This window comes from Balaenoptera musculus, chromosome 12 (assembly GCF_009873245.2).
Source record: "Balaenoptera musculus isolate JJ_BM4_2016_0621 chromosome 12, mBalMus1.pri.v3, whole genome shotgun sequence".
Classification (NCBI taxonomy): Eukaryota; Metazoa; Chordata; class Mammalia; order Artiodactyla; family Balaenopteridae; genus Balaenoptera; species Balaenoptera musculus.
The window spans coordinates 45,069,410-45,091,801 of record NC_045796.1 but is presented as its reverse complement, the minus strand read 5'-3'; the positions used below and the strand labels follow the sequence as shown (position 1 = coordinate 45,091,801).

The 22,392-nt window shown below is 40.0% G+C and overlaps 1 protein-coding gene and 1 long non-coding RNA gene across 2 annotated transcripts in view; one reads left to right on the top strand and one right to left on the bottom strand.

The window, feature by feature from the left end:
* Positions 1-898: 898 nt before the first annotated feature.
* On the bottom strand, positions 899-4,251 carry TSPYL1 (TSPY like 1). Its single transcript, XM_036872222.1, has one exon. It carries the CDS (start codon positions 4,128-4,130, stop codon positions 2,820-2,822), a length of 1,311 nt encoding a protein of 436 aa, XP_036728117.1. The 5' UTR covers positions 4,131-4,251; the 3' UTR covers positions 899-2,819.
* Positions 4,252-5,267: 1,016 nt separating this feature from the next.
* Positions 5,268-22,392, top strand: part of LOC118905507 — a 33,619-nt gene continuing 16,494 nt past the window's right edge. Inside the window, exon 1 of the long non-coding RNA XR_005022238.1 lies at positions 5,268-5,641. This is a non-coding gene — a long non-coding RNA (uncharacterized LOC118905507). The remainder of the gene's footprint in view (positions 5,642-22,392) is intronic.

Here is a 22,392-nt window from a genome sequence, read left to right as displayed (position 1 = left end):
TCTTTTTTCGCATTTGAGTTATTCATTTTGTCATTCAATAAATATTTATCTGGTGACAACTATGGGCAAAACATTATGCTAGATGCAGTAAGGAAAGTAAAAGACACCCTACATCTGCTTTCACAAAGCTTTCAAATTAGAAAGAAAGGGAAAGAGTGAAAAACATGTGAAAGTATATCTATTTTATTTTACTGTATCACTGTGTCAATTATTTGGACATCAGTCTTTCCCCAATTCTTTAACAACAAAGGGAATGGACTTACCTTCCCAGGACCTGACAAAATGCCTTAATAACTATTTGTGGAATTCACTATAATGAATTATTACATGTTATTTTCTAGAACAGAGGTCCCTACAAAGTACACTAAGTACAAAAAGAAATATTTCATCTTCCCTAAGAAGAACAGAAAAACTATAAGGCAAAAGAGTTATCTATGACAGGCCTTAAAGGATTTGACACAGAAGGTGGTGAGGTTTGAAGAAAAGAACAAGTTTCTACAGTTGAGAAAGTATAAGGATAGAAGAGTGTATCACTCATGATAAGAACTCTATGAATGTTTGCTTACTAAATGCACAAGTGAATAAAGAGAGCCTGAATGACCTGAGAATATCATTTATAGAGATAGAAATGGAGGCTTTAAGGAAGTGAAGGGGGGATGGTGCTACACAAGCTGTATGGAAAAGAATGCAATCATGAGTAAGAAGTTGAAATTGTTACCATTTTAAAGTAAAACAAAAACAACAAACCTCCCTACCAAAAGTAGTGTTCCTCATTTTCTTACTTTTGGGATAACGCCTATTGTATCCATTTAAGAACTTTAATAATTCCATAACCTGCCGTCACCTAGAACAATTTCTTCACGTGTTTTTATGCGCAGGGTGAGAAATAAGAAATCTAGCAGAGTAACATGCTTTTATTTTACCATCATGCATATAAGGAAAGACAAATATATCAATGGTATACTTTCAATGTGACAGAGCAACCTCACAAGTATTTATGCTACTTAGGAAAAGAGACACATCAATTACTAAGTTGTTAACTGGGCAAATAATCAAGACAATTAAGCCACACATTTTTAGTAAGTTATTTTTCCATGAAGACAACAATTTCCAAAGTCTTAATAATATGACAAGAACAAGTTATTCAAATTATATTTCTAAGGATACGGTTTTAACAGAAACAAGTTGAAATCCACTACAGATATTCATTTAAGTCTCTATATCATACAGGAAAATAAGACTGTTCCAAATGTTCCCAACTGAAAGCAAAATAAAGCCTGTACAGCTCAATTTTCCCAGTAAGCAGAAATAACATAACAGGATTTACTAAATACTAGTGAAATAAAAGACACAGTATTAATCCTCCTCATAAAGTCAGTCAAATGAAAATGAAAGAAAGCACTCAAAGTTGCGTTGCATTTCTTTAAAGATCTCTTCTCTAGACAACATATTTAACATTCCAACCCCCTTCAATTCTCCCATGTTTATCCTGAGAAAAAGAACTTCTCTCATCACCACTGACAGAGAAAGAACCTTCCTTGAAGGCGCTCAGCCTTCATTTTAGGCCCAATTTTTACCTGGCTCATTTTTGCCTGTGGTCTTCTGTTTAGTTTCCCATGCTTTGGGCACCCATCACAATATCTTTAGTTCTTCCATCCATTAGGGCCTAGGTATTGCCTTTCATTTAATCTAATAAATCTGTCTCCCTTTAAACCCTCTAGATGTTGCTAAAGTGGGTGGAGGATAGGGAAGAAAGCAGAGGGAAATAAGAGCTCTGGTAGTCTATTACACAAGACAACCTGTCCCTGGAAATAATGGAGAGCCAAATTAAAACTAAAAGACCTGATTCTGCAGATGTTTATGAGCTATCACTTCTTTCAAGAGCCAGGAGAGAGACACTGGAGAAAGTGTACTGCCACCCTGGCACTTAATCACGCTCCCGATGAGAAAAGGAGGCACAAAGAGGTACCTAGGTTTTGGCTGAATTCACTAGTTGAGGCTGAGAAAGCCTGGTACTTTGAATGGACACCAGCCTTAGACCATCCTGCCAACAGGACAAGTCTACCTTGTCACCTCAACCACTTGCCTGACAAGTAATAGGGTTCTGGATGATGGGAGTGGAGGAAAGGGGGGGTGGGGGTGAGGAGTAGAGGAGAGGTCTTTTGGGGAGAAGAATGGAAGGTCTTTTGTGTGCTGGAAGGAAACCTGGAGATTGTTTACCAGAAACCAGAGTGGGGCTGACAATGGTCTAGAAGATGTTCATCCAGTAGGTAGCAGCCAAGGGCACAGCCAGTAGCAGACAGCGACAGGTGGCGACCAGAGGCGCAAGAAGAGCAATGGAGTCACATAAATCATACAGGCCAAGTGGTCCACTGCTGTTCTCCCTTGATATCATTAAAGGCCCGCAACTGTCCACAGGCTATATGCCTGTACTGCAGAGCAAAGTGTGTAGAATGGGCTCCTAGACAAATCTAGAATTCCAGGCATAAGAGGCAGACCGGAGACCCTGGGAACAAACGGGGTCCAAGTAGTGCAGATAAAGGCAGTGCAATTTACATCATCACAAACTTGGCTTAGGAGTGGTGTGAATCATGGCCATGCAGCATGTGATATTAATGCACATGTGGAAGTGGAGGGGTGTGGTCATGATGGTCTCAATCTTGAGGCTGAGAGAACTGAATGTCCAGGGGAAAAAGGCTGCAGAAATGTCAGAAAGGTGGGGGGGGAAAGTAGATGGCATACCCATTTCTGTTGCCCAAGCACAGGTCCAGCAAGAGGCGGAAAGGGACTTTATGCAGGAACATTCCCAAAGGCAAAGTTTAACCAGACTGGAACCCAAAGGGCCTGGGGATCTCCACTGGCTCCCTTATTGGGCGACGTCTGGCTCTATGGACTCCCTCACGCAGCAGGTAGTATTGCAGTGGATTTGGCCACAGGTCCTCTTTGATAATCTCAGCAATCCTGTCAGACTCTGGAAGGCTGTGGTCTGAAAACCAGGTGAAGAAATTGCAAACGACCTCTTGGTTCCTGCGAATGAAGGACTGGGGTTCACGGCCCCGGCGCCATATGATTGGAGTGGAAAGAGACACCACTCGGCCAGAGGCTCTGACCTCATATTCCTTGACAATCAGCTTGTTTCGGAAATAGGGGTTTCTTCGAAAGAAGAACTTGAACTTGCAGCCTGTTCGAGGGTGCCTGAGCTCCTTCACCTCCAAATTGGTTATGTATCTTAACATCTCTGCATCTTGGCCCCTAATCATGGGGGACAACTGGGGGTGGTTCCGAAAGGCAGTGACCCAGAAGCCCGGGATATTCTGAATGATGTAGTTCCTCCGCTCCAGGTAGTGTCGACGCATCCGTCCGAACTTATGTTCTAGTTGCTGAAAGGCCCGGTCAGCCTGAGCATTCACAGTGTCCAGCTCCAGCTGGATGGCCTCCAGAGGGTTCATGCGGAGATCCATCCGCAGGGGCCGGTGCCCTGCCTCCTCCACCACTCTATTCTCCACCATTTCTATTTCTTCACCTACTGGCTTCTCCTCCATCTCCATCTCCTGCTCCACTCCCTCCTCCTCCTTCACTCCTTCCTTCTCCGCCACCTCCTCATCCACTGTGACTGAGAAGAGGGGGCCCTCTTCAGTCTTCACTTCCTCAGCCTTCGCCTCCGCCATCAGGTCAGATCCGAACCTCTCCGCGCCACAGGTTTCTAGGGCCTTCTCCCCACCCGAGCCCCGCGGCTCTCCCCGCCGGCCGCCATTTCCCCGGCTGCCGTCCGTCGCCAGGGATACAGACGCCGTTTCCAGGCTCTCCCTGGGAGGCGGAGCCTGCTCTTGCCCCGCTTCGGGCGCTACGTAACCGCCATCCCCACCGCCTCCGATATGGGGCTTACCGGCACAGACCGGACCTGCGGGAGCAGCGCGGGGGGCGCCCCGCTCCTCTGGAAGCTGGGACGGTGGGAGCGCAACGGCTTCGAAGCTCCCCTCACCCGTCTCCGCCATCACCTGTGACGCCTCAGTTTCCTCACGGAGCTTCAGGCACCTGGGAGAATCCGGGTCTCCGGGGGCACGGTCGGGAACGGTGAGACTGTGGGTTTCAGGGAGAGGCGTCCTCTCGACCCCATCCGGGCCGCTCATGTCGGCAGCAGCCAGACAAACGTCAGGCTACCGTCTGTTTTTCCTCGCAGAAGCCGCGCTCGGGGAATAACCGCCGCTCTCACCGAAAACCCGCCGCTCTCGCCACCCACTCCCTAGTCTCGCGAGCGTCTCCGTGAGGGTGACGTCACGGCTGTAGATCTCACCCTGACGCGAGAATTGGCAAGTCCTGGCCTGGCTTACCTGGTACCCTGTGGTCCGGGTGTGTTCTCTTAGTTTTATTCCTATGAATTTAATCGGGTGGACTGATAGTTTGACTTACGTAAATAAATGTGGCTCGCACTCAGAGGCTGAAGCAGTGAGGACCCTCCCTGCGATGCATCTGGAGAGTACCTCCAGCTTGTAGGGATCCCAGTACTACACTGCCTGCTGTCGTCTGAAAACATGTTTTTCTGGTGTTTGGAATTTTCTAGGCAGGAAGGTAAATCTACTCCCTGTTATTCCATAATGGCCAGGAGCAAAAATCTTCTCTTTATTTTTAAACTAAGTTGAATAGCAAACTGTTTCCCTTTTCTCAAGTAGAAGTGAAATGAAAATATTCTGGCCTCTGACATCACTGGGAGAAAAAGCTACTGAGCGACTTTTCACCACGAAATTGATGCATATTGTTCCTTGCTAGTCTTACCTTTATAATCTGCATCAAAGAAGAGCTTGTCCTGCGTAATGTCTGCAGGAATTAAGTCAGGATCGATTTGCTAAATCTTGCTCCATGGCCCCTCACTGCAGGAAATAGAAAAGCTATTTCCAGCCCCGTAAACTATTAATCTATTAACGAGTTTAGTTCTGCAAGGAGGTAGGAAAGGTTGGCTTTGGTGAAGTATCTATTCATGGTAATTAGCTCATAGAGCTAACTTTAAGAGGGATGTCAGTGTCTCTGGTTGTTTTAGTTTGTTGACTTGTGAGGAAAACTGGTGTTAGAGAGTTAGGAGGCCTCAGAGAAATACCGGTGGAGGGGCCACCCACTGCCATTTTTATGAAGAAAAGCCAGTTAAAACGGGTAACCAAGATGGTCTTAAGTAGAAAAGAAACTGCATAATGCCAGCTTTCAGTTAGTTGCCTCAAGGTGTGAAAGAGGCAAACTTTTTTTTTTCTATTTGCTTTGCCTTGTATAGTAGACTGAATAATGGCCCGCCAAGATGTCCACGTCCTAACCTTCAGAACCTGTATGTTATCTTACGTGACAAGAGGGACTTTGCAGATTTGATTCGGTTAAGGAGCCGGAGATTGAAAGATTGTCCTGGATTATTCGGGTGGATGGACCCTGTGTAATTATGATGATAAGAAGGAGGCAGGAGTGTCAGTGTGAGATGTGATGACCAGAGCAGAGGTGAGAAAGAGAGAAGAAAAAAGATTTGAAGATGGAGGAAGGAACGAAGATCCAAGGTATAAAGGTAACCTCTAGAAGCTGGAAAGGAAGGAAATAGATTTTCCCATAGAGCCTCCAAAGGAATGCAACTGCACCAGCACCTTGAGTTCATCTAACCTCCAAAACGGTAAGATAATTAATTTGTGTAGTTTTAAGCTGTTAAGTTTGTCGTAATTTGTTACAACAGTATGAAATGAACACTCCTTGGGTTGAGGTTTGGTTGCGTCTGTGTGTGGCTCAAGTTTTTCCTGGCAGCATCCCCTTCAACCTCACCATTGCTTCCCCTGAGGTCCTGCCCAACAGCTACGATGTATTGTATCTTGAGTCTCTTTTTGGCTATCAAGTCCAGAAATATACTTAGGCAATACGTACACAGAAAGGCAAAGTTAAACCCAAAACCTACCATAAAATATGTTTGAGAAGACTGTGAACTCCAGGACAGGGTCATGGTTTTGTTTAGTACTGTTTACCTAGTGCCTGGTACACTGCCTTCCACAGTGTTGCATAGATTATTAGAATGTTAAACAAAGGAACAGATGCACAGAATACGATTTCTTCTGCCTGCGGCTTGGTGCTTGCAGAAGTAAGGGGCACATGGGTTGTCACCCTGCTCTCCTCCCTGTCAGCCACCAGCAAACCAGAGGACTGCTCTACTGTCTTCAGTAATGAAATCCTAGTCAGAATGAATTTGGACATATGCATCAAAGCCTCAGAAAGCATAGAAAAACCACAGGGAAAACAGTTTTGTTTTACAAATAATGTATATTTGTGTGGTCACACTGTATGACAAACAAACACTGAAAGGACTGACATATTTGGGTGAGTTTACATAGCAAAGCCTCAAACCACCAGCACTGTATTTCCAATTCTTCTCTCATTTCTGAACAAGCCAAGGTAACGATTCCAAGCCTTACTTCATTTCTGTCTGCAAGAAATGGATATGAGCCTGTAATGCATGGCTGAAATTACTTTTGTATAGATAAGAATGAATAATGGAATTTTCTACAAGGCCCACTTCTTCCTCATTACTATGAAATCATCCTCTATCTTGGAACTAGAATAATTTAATTTGGCCTAAAGTGGAAGCTTTTATTACTAACATGCCTTCTATTTTTGAGCGGAAGACAGTATCAGGCTTTGACCAGTACTAGAAGATGTGGCTTTATTTGTCCAAGTCACCATTATGATGTCCGAAAGTATAATTAATTAGTACTCTAACTGATAATGTTAGGAAAGACTCCAGTGATAGATGGTGCATGTAAATGTAATCAGGACTGTGGTGAGTGTAATTTCCCTCAAGAGTATTGAGACACTTTGGGGGAACCCTTCCTTCGCTTATTGTCAGTACATTTGAAAAAGGCCATGATATGGACTATTTGGTTGAATGAATCAGAAATGAGGACAAACTTAAATTTCTTCTAATTTTAATTATCTGAAAATCACAGTAGAGAAGTGATTGTGATTGTATCTCTTTATCATAGAAGATGGAGGGCCAAGGTTATGATCACTTTGGAGTAAGTGCTCACTTTTGAATAAGAGAAGGGGCAGCTAGAAGCAAGGATTTAGAAGGAAAAGCAGATATGTGTGTTCTATGCCATTTCTTTTTTTAAAGAAAGAGTCTGCTTGTCAGAAGGAACTGTCTGGGATTTCAACCTGCACCAAGTCTCATATGCTAAAGGAGTTACTTCGCCATGCAGGGAAAAAAAATGTGGTTGCTATTTGCCACAGAAGATTGTACTTATTATAGTAGGGCTATTCCTTGTGAGTTCTTCCTTTTTTAACCTAAAACCTTGAAAGGGATATGTGTCTCTTTTATATGATGCAGGTTATCCTGCTATCTGAAACACACTCTGTTTGGGCAGATACTACCCATTCTTTAAGACCTCACCACAAACCTTTCTTGCCTTAGATCGTGCTAGGCATTTTACATGCATTAAATTGTCAAACGTTATAGAAGAGGAAACAATAATGCTGAGAGGTTAACTGCCTTAACCAAGGTCATACACTACATTTTGCCTCCCTCTCCCTAACTCTACCCCTAAGGTAGAGTTCCCTTACCACTCTACCACTCCTCCTCTGAATTCCTGCAACTCTTATGAGCTGTGCCATGCAATTTAGATGTAATTATACTCTTCCTCTTAGTGACCCTGGTTGTTTCATACATGTCAGTCTCATCATCCCAGCATCCCAGCATCATCCCATGAGATAGGAGCCCAGTTGCTTCTTCCTTTGTATTTACTCAACATAGCATGGAGCTGAGATTTTGGTAGATTCTTAAGGATATTTGTTGATTTGAATAAATTAAAACCTTGATGATCTTACAAAAACTAACAGTGTGTCTATACTGCTTTACATTTTACTTGATGATGGAATATATTTTGGTTATATTTCATATATTACCTTCTTGCACTTTGGAATCTAAGATGTATTTGTACACTACAGAACAGTTGTGGGGCAGTTGGCAATAAACCCCACTACCCCAAGGAATCTAATATATTCTAATACGATTCTGTGAGAAAACATTCACAAAACTATGAAATTATTCTCCATATATCAAGGAATCATTGATTCTTCAGGAAAGATTTCTCAGATGGTAATGATTTTAGCAGAAGTTCAGACATCTTTGTTTTGCAGAATGATATATTTTATGCTTGTAATTAATGAAGCTTTCACATATTTACTGCTTCTGATGTAGCAGTCACTGTTGTAAATACCATCCCATTGTATCATTTAGTTCTCATAAGAACCCTGTGAGGTAATGCTGTTATGACCTTCATTTTACCCACTAGGGAAATGAGGCAGAGACTGAGTCACTCAAAATTACCTACAAAATGATAGACCCATGAATTAAATCCGGGTAGTTTGACTCAAGAGATCATGCTCTCTGAACAAAATGCGAAGTCACTTCTTAAAATTAGAGCATAAAACTGTCCTCTCTTAGTGTTAAATTAATATGCAATTTTATGCCTCCTCCCCCATTTCCTTATCCACAAGCATATTCATATTTGTTAGGTAAGTGCCCAAGAATTTGATTTCTGTTTAGAGGGAAAGCAGTTATTCATGATACCTAAATTCAGTATTTTCTAAACCCTATCAGACCCAATGTCACCTTTTTATAACAGATATTTTCTAATAGTCATTACTTTCTTGAAATTCATGGATAATGTAATCCACCTACACATATAAATAGAAAAACATCAATATAATGATGACCTGATATAAAAGAGAAATAAAAGTAATTTATAATAGTATCTGTTTCAACATGTAAAGGCATTAACATGCCTAAGCTATAAGAAATGACAAAGTAGTTAGAAAGTTACACCTGTTGCTCTAATCACCATGGATGGTGACTGATACAGGTAGGTTTTCCTGGTGGCTCAGATATCATCAGTAGCGTTATTCTTGGTGATGAGATTTTCTGAAATGGTGACTAAATCTTGGTTAAGTTCTGGAAAAGTTCCCCTTGCTTGCCCAGCTCTGTAGTTCTTCCATTGTAAGAAATATGTTTTCACATCTCTGAAATCAGGGTGTGTTTTATAAGCACTGTCAGCCAGGTGTCAGTAATGATCATTGTTACTGTCATTGCCTGAACATATGCTAACTGGGTTACTGTTACCGATTTCATGTCCAGACGGACTCTTTGAAGACCATGTGAAGAATGGTTATAACTGCTAGTTGTTGTCTGAAAACTTTCCATCAATATCTTTGGAAGGCTCAAAAAGTGCCAACATCAAAACATATGAAATTGGTGTCAGTGGCTTTGAAGAAAACCTGGACACGAGTTGAGCACTGTTTTAAGAAATACAGCATCATCAAAATACTCGATAGCAAGAGAATAATTTTGTTTTGAAAAACATGGATGTTGACAACTCTGAGTCAAAAATTTTCTGAATATAAAGAAGTTTTAGAAATACCTTAATTTATTTTGCTTTTTTTTTCTTTTATATGTGTCCAGGTGTGTTTGACTTGTGTCTAAATATGTCTAAAGGAGCCCTTTAAATAGAGACAAAATTATGTATAAGAATGCATTGTGTCATAGCTTAATTGGCAATGTTTTTCTTCCCTTTTCTCTGTCTTCCTCTCATTCTTGGTGATATTTAAGTAATATTATGTTTTACAACTGACAGTGTTTTGTCAGATGAAATGCCGTAGTTTCCTTCCTGGAAAATTCATTGCATAGTAAAACAGTGCAAACATATTTTGTTTTTATATGTAAAATGATGTTAAATTCCAGGCTCAGATAGATAAATATAAGTGGGTTTTCCCTCCCAGAAATAGACTAGTGTCTTGTTGATGAGGACTTCCTGCGTGATATCTAGCATCCCTGGCCCACCTAATGAAAGCCAATAACAACCTCCATTCTTTGTAATATCTAAAACTCACCTCCACAAATTTCCAAGAGACCCCTTAGGAAGGTGCCGCTTCTACAGAGATTTTCTCTTTTGAATACTTGGGGGTACGGTATTCCCATCGCTTTTCACTAGAGGGAGCAACTCGTCTCTAAGAAAGTGGTATATCTAGTCTATGATGGAAGAACTTTGGAATGGTCTCTCACTATAAATGAAATACTCTTGTAATTGAAATTGAATCATAATGCTTTATTCCCTCTAAGCTGTAATCGTTACAAATTAGTTTTCTCACACAGGCTTAGATTTGTTATAATGGCTTCCCATTATAATGGCTTCCCAATCAGGCCAAAGTATCTCATATGACCCTGCCTACTCTGACAAGGCCCCTACCCTGTATTACAGAAGTCATGGACCCGGTTTCAAGTTCCAGCTCTGCCACTAACTAGCTGTTTGACCTGGACTAGTAACTTCATCTTTCTTAGTCACAGTTTCCTCCTAGATAAAATAGAGATTATAATACATGCTTTAGAGGCCTATTAAAAAGATGAAATAAGATACTGTAAAATATTTAACATTATAAGCTTTCAATGAATAGAAGCTGGTACTATTATTTGTATTGTTTTTATGCTAAAACTTACATACATTAAACTATTGTCCATGGTATAATAACTGGGTACTAAATTCCATTATGAAACAGATAAGTGTTTAGGAGTTCAGAGGAGAAAGACATCCATGTGGATTAAAGTAGTCAGTGAAAGCTTCATGGAAGAAACGACAGTTGACTTGTATCCTGCTATGGGTAAGAGCTGAGGGGCTTGAGAAGGAGATGGGGCATTAGGACATAGAAAGCATACTTGTCCACTGCTCCAGTTATTTCAACATACATTCTAGACCTGCACTGTCCAATATAATGGTCAGTAGCCACATGTAGCTATTTAAATTTAAATTAATTAAAATTAAAAATTCATATAATCAGTCACACCACGTTTCAGGTTCTCAGTAGCAACATCTGGCTAGTGGCTACTGTATTGGACAGTGTGTAACATTTCATTGTGGCAGAAAGTTATATTGGACAATGCTGTACTAGACATATAGCACCTTCAGGTGGTAGAAAAAAGGCTTGCTAGAATTAAAATGCCATACCACAGAGAGAGGCTTATGCTTTATAAAGTTCTTAGAAAAAAATTATTTATTAAAATTCATGCTTTCAGCTAACTTTTTAGCAAAAATTGTGTGTGTTTATATTGGGAGTAAGTATTCTCACTGGAAGTACTTATCTACTGGCTCACTTAATATCAAAAAGATAATCCAAGTATTATGCAACCCACATCCTTCACTATAAAACTTACAGATTTAAAATAATTTACCAAAGTGAGCCATTACCCTTCAGAGAAAGGACTGAAGCTAAATGAATCAAGTTCAGAAAGAGTTAGTTGAAAAATTTGCGTAATTACATTAGTCATTTAAATAACCCATAAAATGTGTTCTTGGTAATGAACTTCTACTGTGTTTTTAGTAAGATGAAAAACATTTTAATAAAATGAAAAAAACAATTAATGGAAATAGTTATGTAGATTTAAAAATTTTTACTATGAATCATAGAGATTTGTTTGGTACAATACCGAAAATTGACAGTAAAGCCATTGAATAAACATGATTTTTATATTTGAAAGCATCTCAAACTCCTAAGGTTAAGAAATTTCATACAAGGGAAAATATTTCTTTGCCTTTTCTAGATAAACTCTTTAAACATTGTTCCCATGAATTTGTGCTGTGGCTGTTAATTAAAACTCCAGAGCTCATATATAAGTTACAAAAATATCAGTAATTTTTTAAAGTACAGTCCCAAGGTCAAAGAACCTTATTGGAACAACCAGACTGTCATGATGAAAAACAGCCCTCTTGTTTTAAAGCAAGTTTCATCAAGGTCATTTATACTTTGCACATAAAAATTAATTCAATATGAAAAGTTCATATTATAGTGTCTAACTTGATACTTTGGTTTTCTTTCATAACACTTCATCTGTTACCTGAGAACTCTGCCTTGTGAATTCTTTGGCTCTAAGACTATATTACAACTTCCTTGAGTCTGTGAGCAATCCATTCTATGCACATCTGTCTTAAAAATGTGAATGGTTGATTTGGAAGGAGACCATCATTCATTCATTTGATCATTAATAGAAATTATCTCATCTTCCTGTATGACATAGGTAGACTTCACCTTATTGGAAAGATTAGGAAATCTCTGAGACGTCAAGTGACTTGCCTAAATTTATATAGCTAGTAAGTAATGTAGTGTGGATAAAAACCCAGTTTGGCTGACTTCCAAGCTCTTTCTGCTATGCCATGTTGCTTTTCTGATTTTTTAAAATCTTTGACAGTAACCAGGGAACTCAAGGACTATTGGCTCTTTCCTGATAACTGCTTTTTCCAGGGTTTATATTTTCAGTGCCCACCACCCAGAGGATCATCCTGCAGTGTTGACTGCATTGATTGAATGATTCCACACTGAAATCCAGCTTTAACAACCATGGAAACTGTATGTATTAATCTAAACAGAATATATGGCTTTTAGGAGACAAGTGCCCTCAGTGGAAACATTTATTAAATGTGGGACAGATTTAAGAAACAGTACCGCCTGCTACTGCTGATATTTGTAACTTAACAGCATTTCCAGATTCTTAGACATGGGGTTCAAAGAGTTCATTTGCAATGAATGAACTCAAGGGTAAAAAGAGCTCTGCCTGTAAATATTTCATTAGTTTTCACTGTACTATACTGAGGAGGAAATTTTGAAAGTAAAGGTTTGTTATCAGGAAATGCATGAAGTCCAGTTTGAAAATAATTCTAACTTACCCTGAGAAAAGAGTGGTAATCTGCATCCTTCCCACTTAGCATTTCATCTGCCCATATATAGCCTTTCATTATTGGAAACATTTCCCTGATTGCAAAAACCGAACAGGATCATCTTAACTACTTTCTTCTCTCCCAAAGAGAGAAAGTGTTCTGGTTTTATCCCCAGTGAAATTGCTGATGAAATGCTGATCCTAGAACTGTGTTACTAATACAAAAAAGTAAACAGAGCACCCAATCTAAATTTGCTAAATTTTCTAGTCACCATTCTGGTCTGCATTGTCTTTTGGAGCACAGTAGATTGGAGGCATAGATTGGAGACCTGACCACTCTATTTGGTCTTTCTAAACTGTAAACTCAAAACATATTTGTTGGTGTTTACTACACGCAAGACACAGAACTGTGTGATAGGATTCAAAGATCTGAAAGACGTGAACTTTGTTCATTAGGAATTTATGCCATTGTGGAGAAGATAGAGAAATAGATAATTATAATACCAGATGATAAATGCAGCAAGAGTGGTGTGAGCCAAGGGCTGTGGATTCACAGAACAGGAAGTTTATGTTCCTATAATTGACAAGAGAGCTGTGTAAGAATTCACAGAGGAGACAGTTTTGAGATGAGTCCTAATAGAAAAATAGGATTATAACAAGAAGACAGAGAGAGAGAATTTCAGGCTGATGAAATACCCTGAGCAAAGACCTGGGACTCAAGTAGGAGCTCAGACAGCTTGCGGAATGGCTGAAAGAGAGGGCAATTAGTTGGGGGTGGGGGTGACGGTTCAATAAAATGGAGTCTAATGACTAACAGCCTCTTATATACTTGTGTGTGTAATATACATTATTATATGCATATAGTGTATATATGCATTTTAAAACCCTGTGAATATTAGAGGATATTGGAGGTCTTTAAACAGGGAACTAACATACATTATATCAGATAATAACTTAATTGCCAAGAAAACGGCTTGAAGGTTGTATGGTTAAAGGCTGAGAGATCAGTTGTGAAATGTTGAAATGATTCAGGCAAGGATTAATGAATATATCTTTAGAAATGTGGTAGTAACAGAACAGATGACTTCAGAGAAATAATAAAAGAACTGATTAAAAAAACTAGATATGAAGGTGGGCAAGGAGTTGAGGAAGATTGATTTGTTTTAGTTTGGACCACAGGGATGGGTGGAAATGTAAGTTATGAAATATAGGCAGAGGGTCAGATTTTGACAAGAGGGGAGAAATCATGAGTTCAGCTATAGACAAGGAGAGTTTTGTTGTCAATCTGAGGTAGCCCTTTGGAGATACGGGAAGAAAAGTTTGGGCATTTGTAGGTCAGGAGAAGAGTGTGATCTACAGGTAGATCTACCTCATTAGTGTATGTCAACTCCTGAATATAAAATTTTATCACTTTTTGATCAAATTCCACATGAGTGAAGAGCTGGGAATTTTTAGAATTCAGAGGGTCCAGGTACAACATTTGCAATTGCTTAATATGCTTCATTACATATATTTATCTTATCTTTCCCTTCCTGCTGAAGATCTACTTTGCAATGTTTTCCTGACTCTTCTGCCTCAGGCTATCAAGGCTAAAAATGAGGCTTTTGGCCTTCTACTAACTTCGATCCCATACACTAATGAGGTAGATCTACCTGTAGATCACACTCTTCTCCTGACACTATCAGAGAGGACGAGAACACCAGAAAGACAAGTAGAAGGAGAGGAAAGGAGAGCCAAGAATAGAACTCTGGAACACCGACATGAGAGAGACAGGTGAGGTGGAACAAGCAGAGGAAAATTGAGAAATAGCTATTAGAGGTAGGAGACGAACCAGAAGAGAGTGTTGTCCCAGAAGGCAAGGGAGAAATGGACTTCAGGAAACCAGGGTTAAGAGGATGCAGCCATGTTGAGTGAGATGAAGACTGGGAAGAAAAGTTCCTGAACTGGGCAACCGTGTGGGCATGGGTGTCTTTAGGGAGAACAGTTTGAGAAGAGTGGAGGGGCAGGATGGTTACAGAGTTGAGGAGTGAATGAGAAATGAAGAAATATAGCTAGCATGTGAGGCCAGTTCTTTCATAACTGGCAGTTCAGAAAAGGAGAAAGACCATGTGATTGATTCAGGGAGATGTTGGGTTGAAGGAAGAAAGTTTCTAAGAAGTGGAATTAAAGGAAGTCCTAATCATATATCCTTACTAAAGTAGGGATAGATCAGATGTCTTAATCATTTAGGCTGCTATAACAAAGTACTATAGGCTAGGTGGCTTGTAAACAACAGAAATTTATTTCTTATAGTGCTAGGGGCTGAAAGTCTGAGATCAGGGCACTAGCATGGTTAAGCTTGGTGAGAGCCCTCTTCCCATTTGGAGACTGCCGACTTCTCATTGTATCCTCATATGGTGGAAAGAAGGCAAGAGCTCTCTGGAGTCCCTTTTATAAGGGCACTAAGACTATTCGTGAGAGCTCCACCTTCATGACCTAATTACCTTCCAGAAGCCCCACCTCCTAATACCATCACTTTAGGGGTTAGGATTTAAACATATGAATTTTGGGGGACACAAACATTCAATCCATTGCATCAGCCCCCCTCCACACAAAAATGGAAACCAACTAAAAGTCAGTAGGAGAAAAGTTGGATAAATTATGGCATGTTCAAAAATTGAATATTACATAACCTTTTAAAAGGAATAAAATGGATCCAAAGTAGTGACTTCGAAAAGTATCCATGTTAAATTAGATACAAAAAACACTGTAGATAAATATATCATAATTGTATTTTAATAAATAATATAAGTTGATGCCCATATATCTATATAAACATGGAAAATATTTGGAAAGGATGTGTACCCAGCTGCCAACAGTTGTGGTCTCCGGGGAAATGGCGATGAGAAAAGGAAAAGTGGTCTTTAACTCCTTGCTTCCTACAATTTTAATGAGGGGTGGTGACATTAGAATAACATTTGCACTTTTAATTTAAAATATTTTTCAAACAACATTAAAGAAAACCCTCTCATAAAATGATGAAATAATTTAACTTTATATGATCAAATACAGAGTTTAGTATTCACTCAAAAGAAGAAAACACCATAAACTAACATATTTGCTATGATAATTTTTTGGATTGGTATTTAAAGGCTGAAGCAAAAACACTTGCTCAAAATGTGATATTGAGTTCAAGGTAAATGAAGGATTTTTTTTTTTGCTTAAATTTGGAAGATGAGGCCAATAATAGGCTAGAGAGTAATTTAAAACAACTGGAACTCAATCAGAAACTTAATTCACTGAGGTGAACCTCTGTATTATGGAGCATTGGTTGCTTTAACCAATGAGCTAGAAGTGACCTTGGTGATTTATTTGGTAGTAATTTTTATTTAAAGTACTGTATATCTTTTAAAATATATCTGTGTTAGTCAGTGTTCTCCAGAGAAACAGAAACATCAGGAGGTAGCTATAGACGTGTTTATTTGGGGGAATTGGCTTACGTGATTATGGAAGCTGAGAAGTCCCACAATCTGCCATCTGCAAGCTGGAGACCCAGGAAAGCCAGTTGTGTAATTCAGTCTGAGTCCAAAGGCCTGAGAACCAGGGGAGTGGATGGTGTAAATCCCAGTCCAAGGGCTGGAGAATATGAGATGTCCCAGCTCAAGCATGAGGCCCGGGAAAAAGAGTGAATTCCTTCTTCCTCTACCTTTTGTTCTATTCAGGGTCTCCATGGATTGGATGAGGCCCACTCACATTAGGGAGGGCAATCTATTTCACTGAGTTCATTGATTCAGATGTTAATCTCATTCAGAAATACCCTTCACAGAAACACCCAGAAATAACGTTTAGTCAAGCAGTGCAGTCAAAAGACACATAAAATTAACTGTCACAATATGCAAGTTAGTAATTAGTGGATAGTTAATAAGTATGTCTATTTTTTATAAAAAGTTATTTTATATGGAAGGCTTAGAAGCAAGATGCTGCAGTTAGCAAAAACACAGCTAGCTTCCAAGTTAAAAATTACTTATTAGAATTTCATTGCAGGTAACCGATTCCTTTTAAAATATAAAGGCTCCTGTATTTATACACTAGTTTAAGTAACATAAATAACCTGTAAACCAACCTTCTTAGATTGAACTTTGGGGTCTAAATGTATTAATAGAAGTGTTAAGGAATAGGAAAGCCCTAAATAGGGGACTTGAAAAGCTGTAGGGTACAAGAGTCCTTGAGGACTGAGAGTAGATGGAAGAAGTATTCGTAAATGGAGGTAAGATGTCAGTGAAAAAACCTGAGAGCTAATACCCTGCTCATGGTGTTAGAGGTAGTTGAGCAAGTCAGAACCTCAGCCCAGAGTCTATTCAATAGTCACTGGCCCCATCTTGAGGCCAGAGGGAGAATATAAGGAAAAGAGGAGACTGGAGCATAACAAGTCCCTCCCCCAATCTTCTCCCACCCCATCTTTATTAACAACTACCAATGCAGAATAAAATAATATATGCAGAATGTACCCTCTCAGAACCTGGAAGTATGCTGAAATGAATTGAATACCAACTACTTATTGAGCACTTCCCAGTAAGTAAGTGTAAGTGTGGAGGATTCCAGGATAAAGACACTGTTCCTGCTCGAGAGATTATCCAGTGGGATGGAGGACATTACACTGCAATTTGAAAAGGTGAATGTTAGGCATGTTTTACCAAGTACAATCTGAGTGCTGAGCACAGGAAAAAGACCTAGTGATTGCCTGGGGGGGTTGGAGAGAGTTTTATAGAAGAGGGGACACGAGCTGGGACTTGAAGGAAGCAGAAAGGTGTTAGAGGAGAGGATGAGAAATGGGCAAGTATAGACAAAGTTGAGTGGCATGGGCAGGGGGAAGAAGGGGGAGGGAGGAAGGCTGGAATGTGAGTTGAGCTGTATTTGGGGGGCTTTGAAGCTCACTGTGAAGTACTGTGTTCTGCCATCGGCGTCCTATTGAAGTCTGACAGCATGCATCTATTTTTTCCTGTTTAAAATTTGCTGACTTTATCCCAAACATTTTTTAATTTCAGGGTCTTTATATAAGATGAGATGTGATTCAATGGCTAAATTAGCCAGTGTGTAGAAAGGGAAGGCAGGAAACTCCACATGGAAAATAAAATATAACTGCCTTAATTTAAATATTTAAACAAGAAAAGCTTTTAGGTTTTCAGAAAGCAATAATTTACCTCCTGGAAATTGGTATGTTTTTTGATACCATTAGTTTCAGTTACTTTTCAATGCATGACTAAACCCTGGAACAGAACAATTTTAACTCAAAGCTACAAATGGATTTACTTAAGGGGAAAAAGAAAATTGGAAGTTGCATTTTATTTTCATTCTAAAAATAACTAGAACATTATCATTAGAAACCTCTTTAGAAGTGGAATTCCACTAACTAGGACTCCACTGATGAAAAATTTTCCATAATCTCATCAGTTTTGCTTTTTCTTAGCAAACCATCTCTTCATGATTATTGTAAACCAATGATAAACAAGGTATATTGGAGTTATACTTACAATGTGTAAGACAGATAAGCCCTTTCATTCAATCTCATCAATCTTGGAAACATTTTTTCAGTAAAGAAATATTTCTGAAATCCCTAGTATGTTCTAGGTACTGGGAATATAGCTTTGAATAAGGCAGGCCAAATCCCTGACTACTAGGAGTTTACTATCTGGTGTGCAGAGAGAGACAATAAATATAAAAACATATAAAAAGATAATCGGGGGGACTGTTAAATGCTCTAAAGAAAGTCAGTTTAAAAAGTGATTAAGGCTGGGACTTCCCTGGTGCTGCATTGGTTAAGAATCCACCTGCCAATGCAGGGGACACAGGTTCGAGCCCTGGTTCGGGAAGATCCCACATGCCGCGGAGCAATTAAGCCCATGTGCCACAACTACTGAAGCCTGCGCACCTGGAGCCCATGCTCCGCAACAAGAGAAGCCGACACACCACAAAGAAGAGTAACCCCTGCTCGCCGCAACTAGAGAAAGCCCACGCGCAGCAAAGAAGACCCAATGCAGCCCAAAAAATAAAAAAAGTGATTAGGGCTAAGGTAGTAAGAAGAGGCCTTTGTGTGGAGGTGATTTTTGAGTTAGACCTGAGTGGTGAGAAGGTGAGAAGAGCATTATTAACAGAAGGAACAAAGAGCTAAGATTGAGACAAGTCTAATCAACAAAGAGTAGGTGTCTTGAGTAGTGAACTAACTTTACTGAGGAGGTGAAGTCAGAGAGGTGGGGTAGGCAGATCATGCAAGGCTTTGAAGGCTGTAAGGAAGCTGGATTCTATTCTGTGATGACAACCTCTGAATTTTTGGTAGGGTAAGGATGACATAATTGGATTCATGCTTTGGAAAAATCATTTGGGGGTGTTACCATTTTTACCTGGGGTTTTTCTTTGGTGTTATTAAGTCTTTTAGCTAATGCAGCAGCTACAGCAGCATGTATTTAAGTTACTTTAGAATGTGAGTGGGTTGCTTCCTTTTTCCTAAATGAGTCAGAAGACATTATAAGCAGAGAAGACATAATTCATAAATATATAGATCTAGATAGATATAGATTAAGTGTAGGGATAGGGGTAGAGATAAAGACAGAGATGAGACAGAGACAGAGAGATGAGGGAGGTTCCTCCCATTCAACTTGTACCGAATAAAATCTCCAAAATTTGAACAAAACCATTCACAGCTCTTTTTTTTCTCACCTAAGAGGTCCAAGATAATCCTTCAGTGGATATCTTTCATAGTTATTAATGTCGAAATAAATTCCATAGTATACTGTGAATATTGAAGTTGAGAAAATAAAATTAACATGGTCTAAAAGAAAGTTAGCACATTTTGCTGTTTTCTGAGATTGCTAGTGTTTTGGCAGTGGTTGGCTGTGGGCAGGCATAATGTGGAACATTAGATGGAAATCGAGTTGTGGAATTTTAATAAACTGCTGGTCTGCTAATAATTTGCTTTTGTTCAAACCATTTATTTTTAATTTGGCAGTTATTCATAAATCTTAGCCCAGAAAAAAAGTGTAAATTTTTCTTAGGAAGATGTGTACAGTATTAAGAAAGTGTAGACACACCTTCACATCTTCCAGAAAGACATTTTATTCAGACTAAACTACTACGGAGGTTGCTGTAGTCCTTTGGGACCTCAAGTCACAATTAGAGAGCAAGTGAAAGTAATAGAGTCATGTTTGAATAGCAAGTTTCAAGTAGTATATTTTAAGTGGCTGTTACTATTTTGGGAATACTGAATATTCCTTAATAGTACAGTACTCATTTCATGCCATATTTGACTATTATTTTCATACAAATGCAAAAATGAAAGCAAAAAAGTCTGACTTCAAATGTGCAAGTTCCTTTAACTTCTGAATATATAATTTTATCACTCTTTGATCAAATTCCACATGAGTGAAGAGCTGGGAATTTTTAGAATTCAGAGGGTCCAGGTACAACATTTGCAATTGCTTAATATGCTTCATTACGTATATTTATCTTATCTTTCCCTTCCTGCTGAAGATCTACTTCGCAAAAATGTTTTCCTGACTCTTCTGCCTCAGGCTATCAAGTCTAAAAATGAGGCTTTTGGCCTTCTACTAACTTGCTAGTGTCAAAGAACTATTGTCCTTCCCCCATTCCTCCCACCCTTTGAATTTAAGTCCAAAATCAATGAATGGTAACAAGTTTTCTTCACTGCTTTTTAGTGTAGAGTTCCAGTTCAGAAAAAGTTCTGTTCAAGAATGAATTCCAGCAGTGTTCCTATTGCCAACAGGCAGCATTAAAGTCTTGGAATATGGAAGTAAGCCAGAGTAAATCCTGCTCTATTTGAGGGAAATAGTTTATATATGATAACATATGATTATGATTCTTAATGCAAACTTCATGGCCATCTTTTCTTGGGTTAAATGATGAGTGATTATGGGCAGCAAACTTAAAGGTGAAATCATCCCAAGTATGATTTTTATTCAGATACTGCGCAAATACAAAATATGGAGCAAGGTCCTAAGAGATAGAGCATTCTTTGGTTGTAGAATGGTAGTTGGATTACTGAAGTGGTCAGGCTGAAAGGTTTTGGAGTGGCTATAAGTGCCAGCATAAAGAGAGAGAGAGCAGACAAACTGTTCTGGGGCAGGCTTCTCCCTTGGAGGTCAAAGGCAGTCCTGAGGACCCACCTGGAGAGGGAGTCTTGTTCTTCTTCTTCCCTGGAGATGGCCAGGCCTTCCTGAAATCCCTGGCCTTACCCATGTGGAGCTAGACTGTGTGACCCACCGTTTCAGGAGCAGGGAGGTCAAGTCCTGCTCAGGGTCATGCTCGTTCAATATGTTTCTGTGTTACCTATTCTATTAAATGTCTATGTGTCCCAAGAGGGAAGAACTGTATTATTCTGTTCTTCATACATTCACCCTTGATTTTCCAATCTCTTCTCCACTTCACAACCAGAGAGACCTGATAAGTAGTAGCTGATTAGTTCACATCCTTAGTTAACCAACCCCCCGCCTCCACACCTCCCCACCTCCCCAGTGGCTGATTATCTCTTAGGATAAAGACCTCACCGCAGGCCCTCTCTCTCCCTTCTAGCTACAGTGAAGGCTTTCACGTCCACATTTAAGCAAAGTTCCTTCCTGCCTTGGGTCCTTCTTATGCAGTTTGCTTTGCCTGGAATTCTCTCTACCCGATCCTCCCTGCCTTCCTCACCCTTTTCACCCGGCTACCTCCTACTCACCCTCTCATCTCAACTCACAAGTCTTCCTCTTGTGAGGAAGGGAAGACTTCCTTGAGCCTCTGCACCAAGTCGGGCCCCTCCCCCTCCTTATACACTCTCACTGCACTCTGCATCCCCATTTGTAGCACTTACAATTGTAGTTAATTATTTATTTAATATGTTTCCCTTGGTAGATTGTAAATGCAATGATGACATCAAATATGTCTGTTAATTGCCAAACTTTAAGAGCCTAGCACAGCATCTGGCACATTGTAGACATTCAATATATATTTCTTGAATGAATGAATAAACGATGAGCTAACAAATGACCAGCTGGATGGTCTGATTCCTTTTTGCACACTCCCTCCCAACCCCCCAATGTGAGGGACAGGACAGTAAGACAGGTGTACGTGATGGGTCCTGTAAGGCATAGAACAGTGAGGGTGGAGGAGGACTGATGCAGAGAGGGGCTGATAATCCCCCCCTTTTTTAAAAATAAATTTATTTATTTTATTTATTTAGTTTTGGCTGCGTTGGGTCTTCGTTGCTGTGCGCGGGCTTTCTTTAGCTGCATCGAGCGGGGGCTACTCTTCGTTGCAGTGCACGGGCTTCTCATTGCGGTGGCTTCTCTTGTTGCAGAGCACGGGCTCTAGGCGCACGGGCTTCAGTAGTTGTGGCACAGTAGTTGTGGCTTGCGGGCTCTAGAGCGCAAGCTCAGTAGTTGTGGCGCACGAGCTTAGTTGCTCCGCGGCATGTGGGATCTTCCCGGACCAGGGATTGAACCCATGTCCCCTGCATTGACAGGCGGATTCTTAACCACTGCACCACCAGGGAAGTCTAAACCCCTTTTTTTAGAGGCAGTTACAATTCAGGAGGGCCAGAGATCGAATAGCCAAAACCATATCCTGAAGAAGAGTGAGGGCTTTGGATTAAATGGTGAGCCAGGCCTGTAATGGTTGCTGAGGGATAAAATCAAGCAAAGAGCCAAAGATGCTGA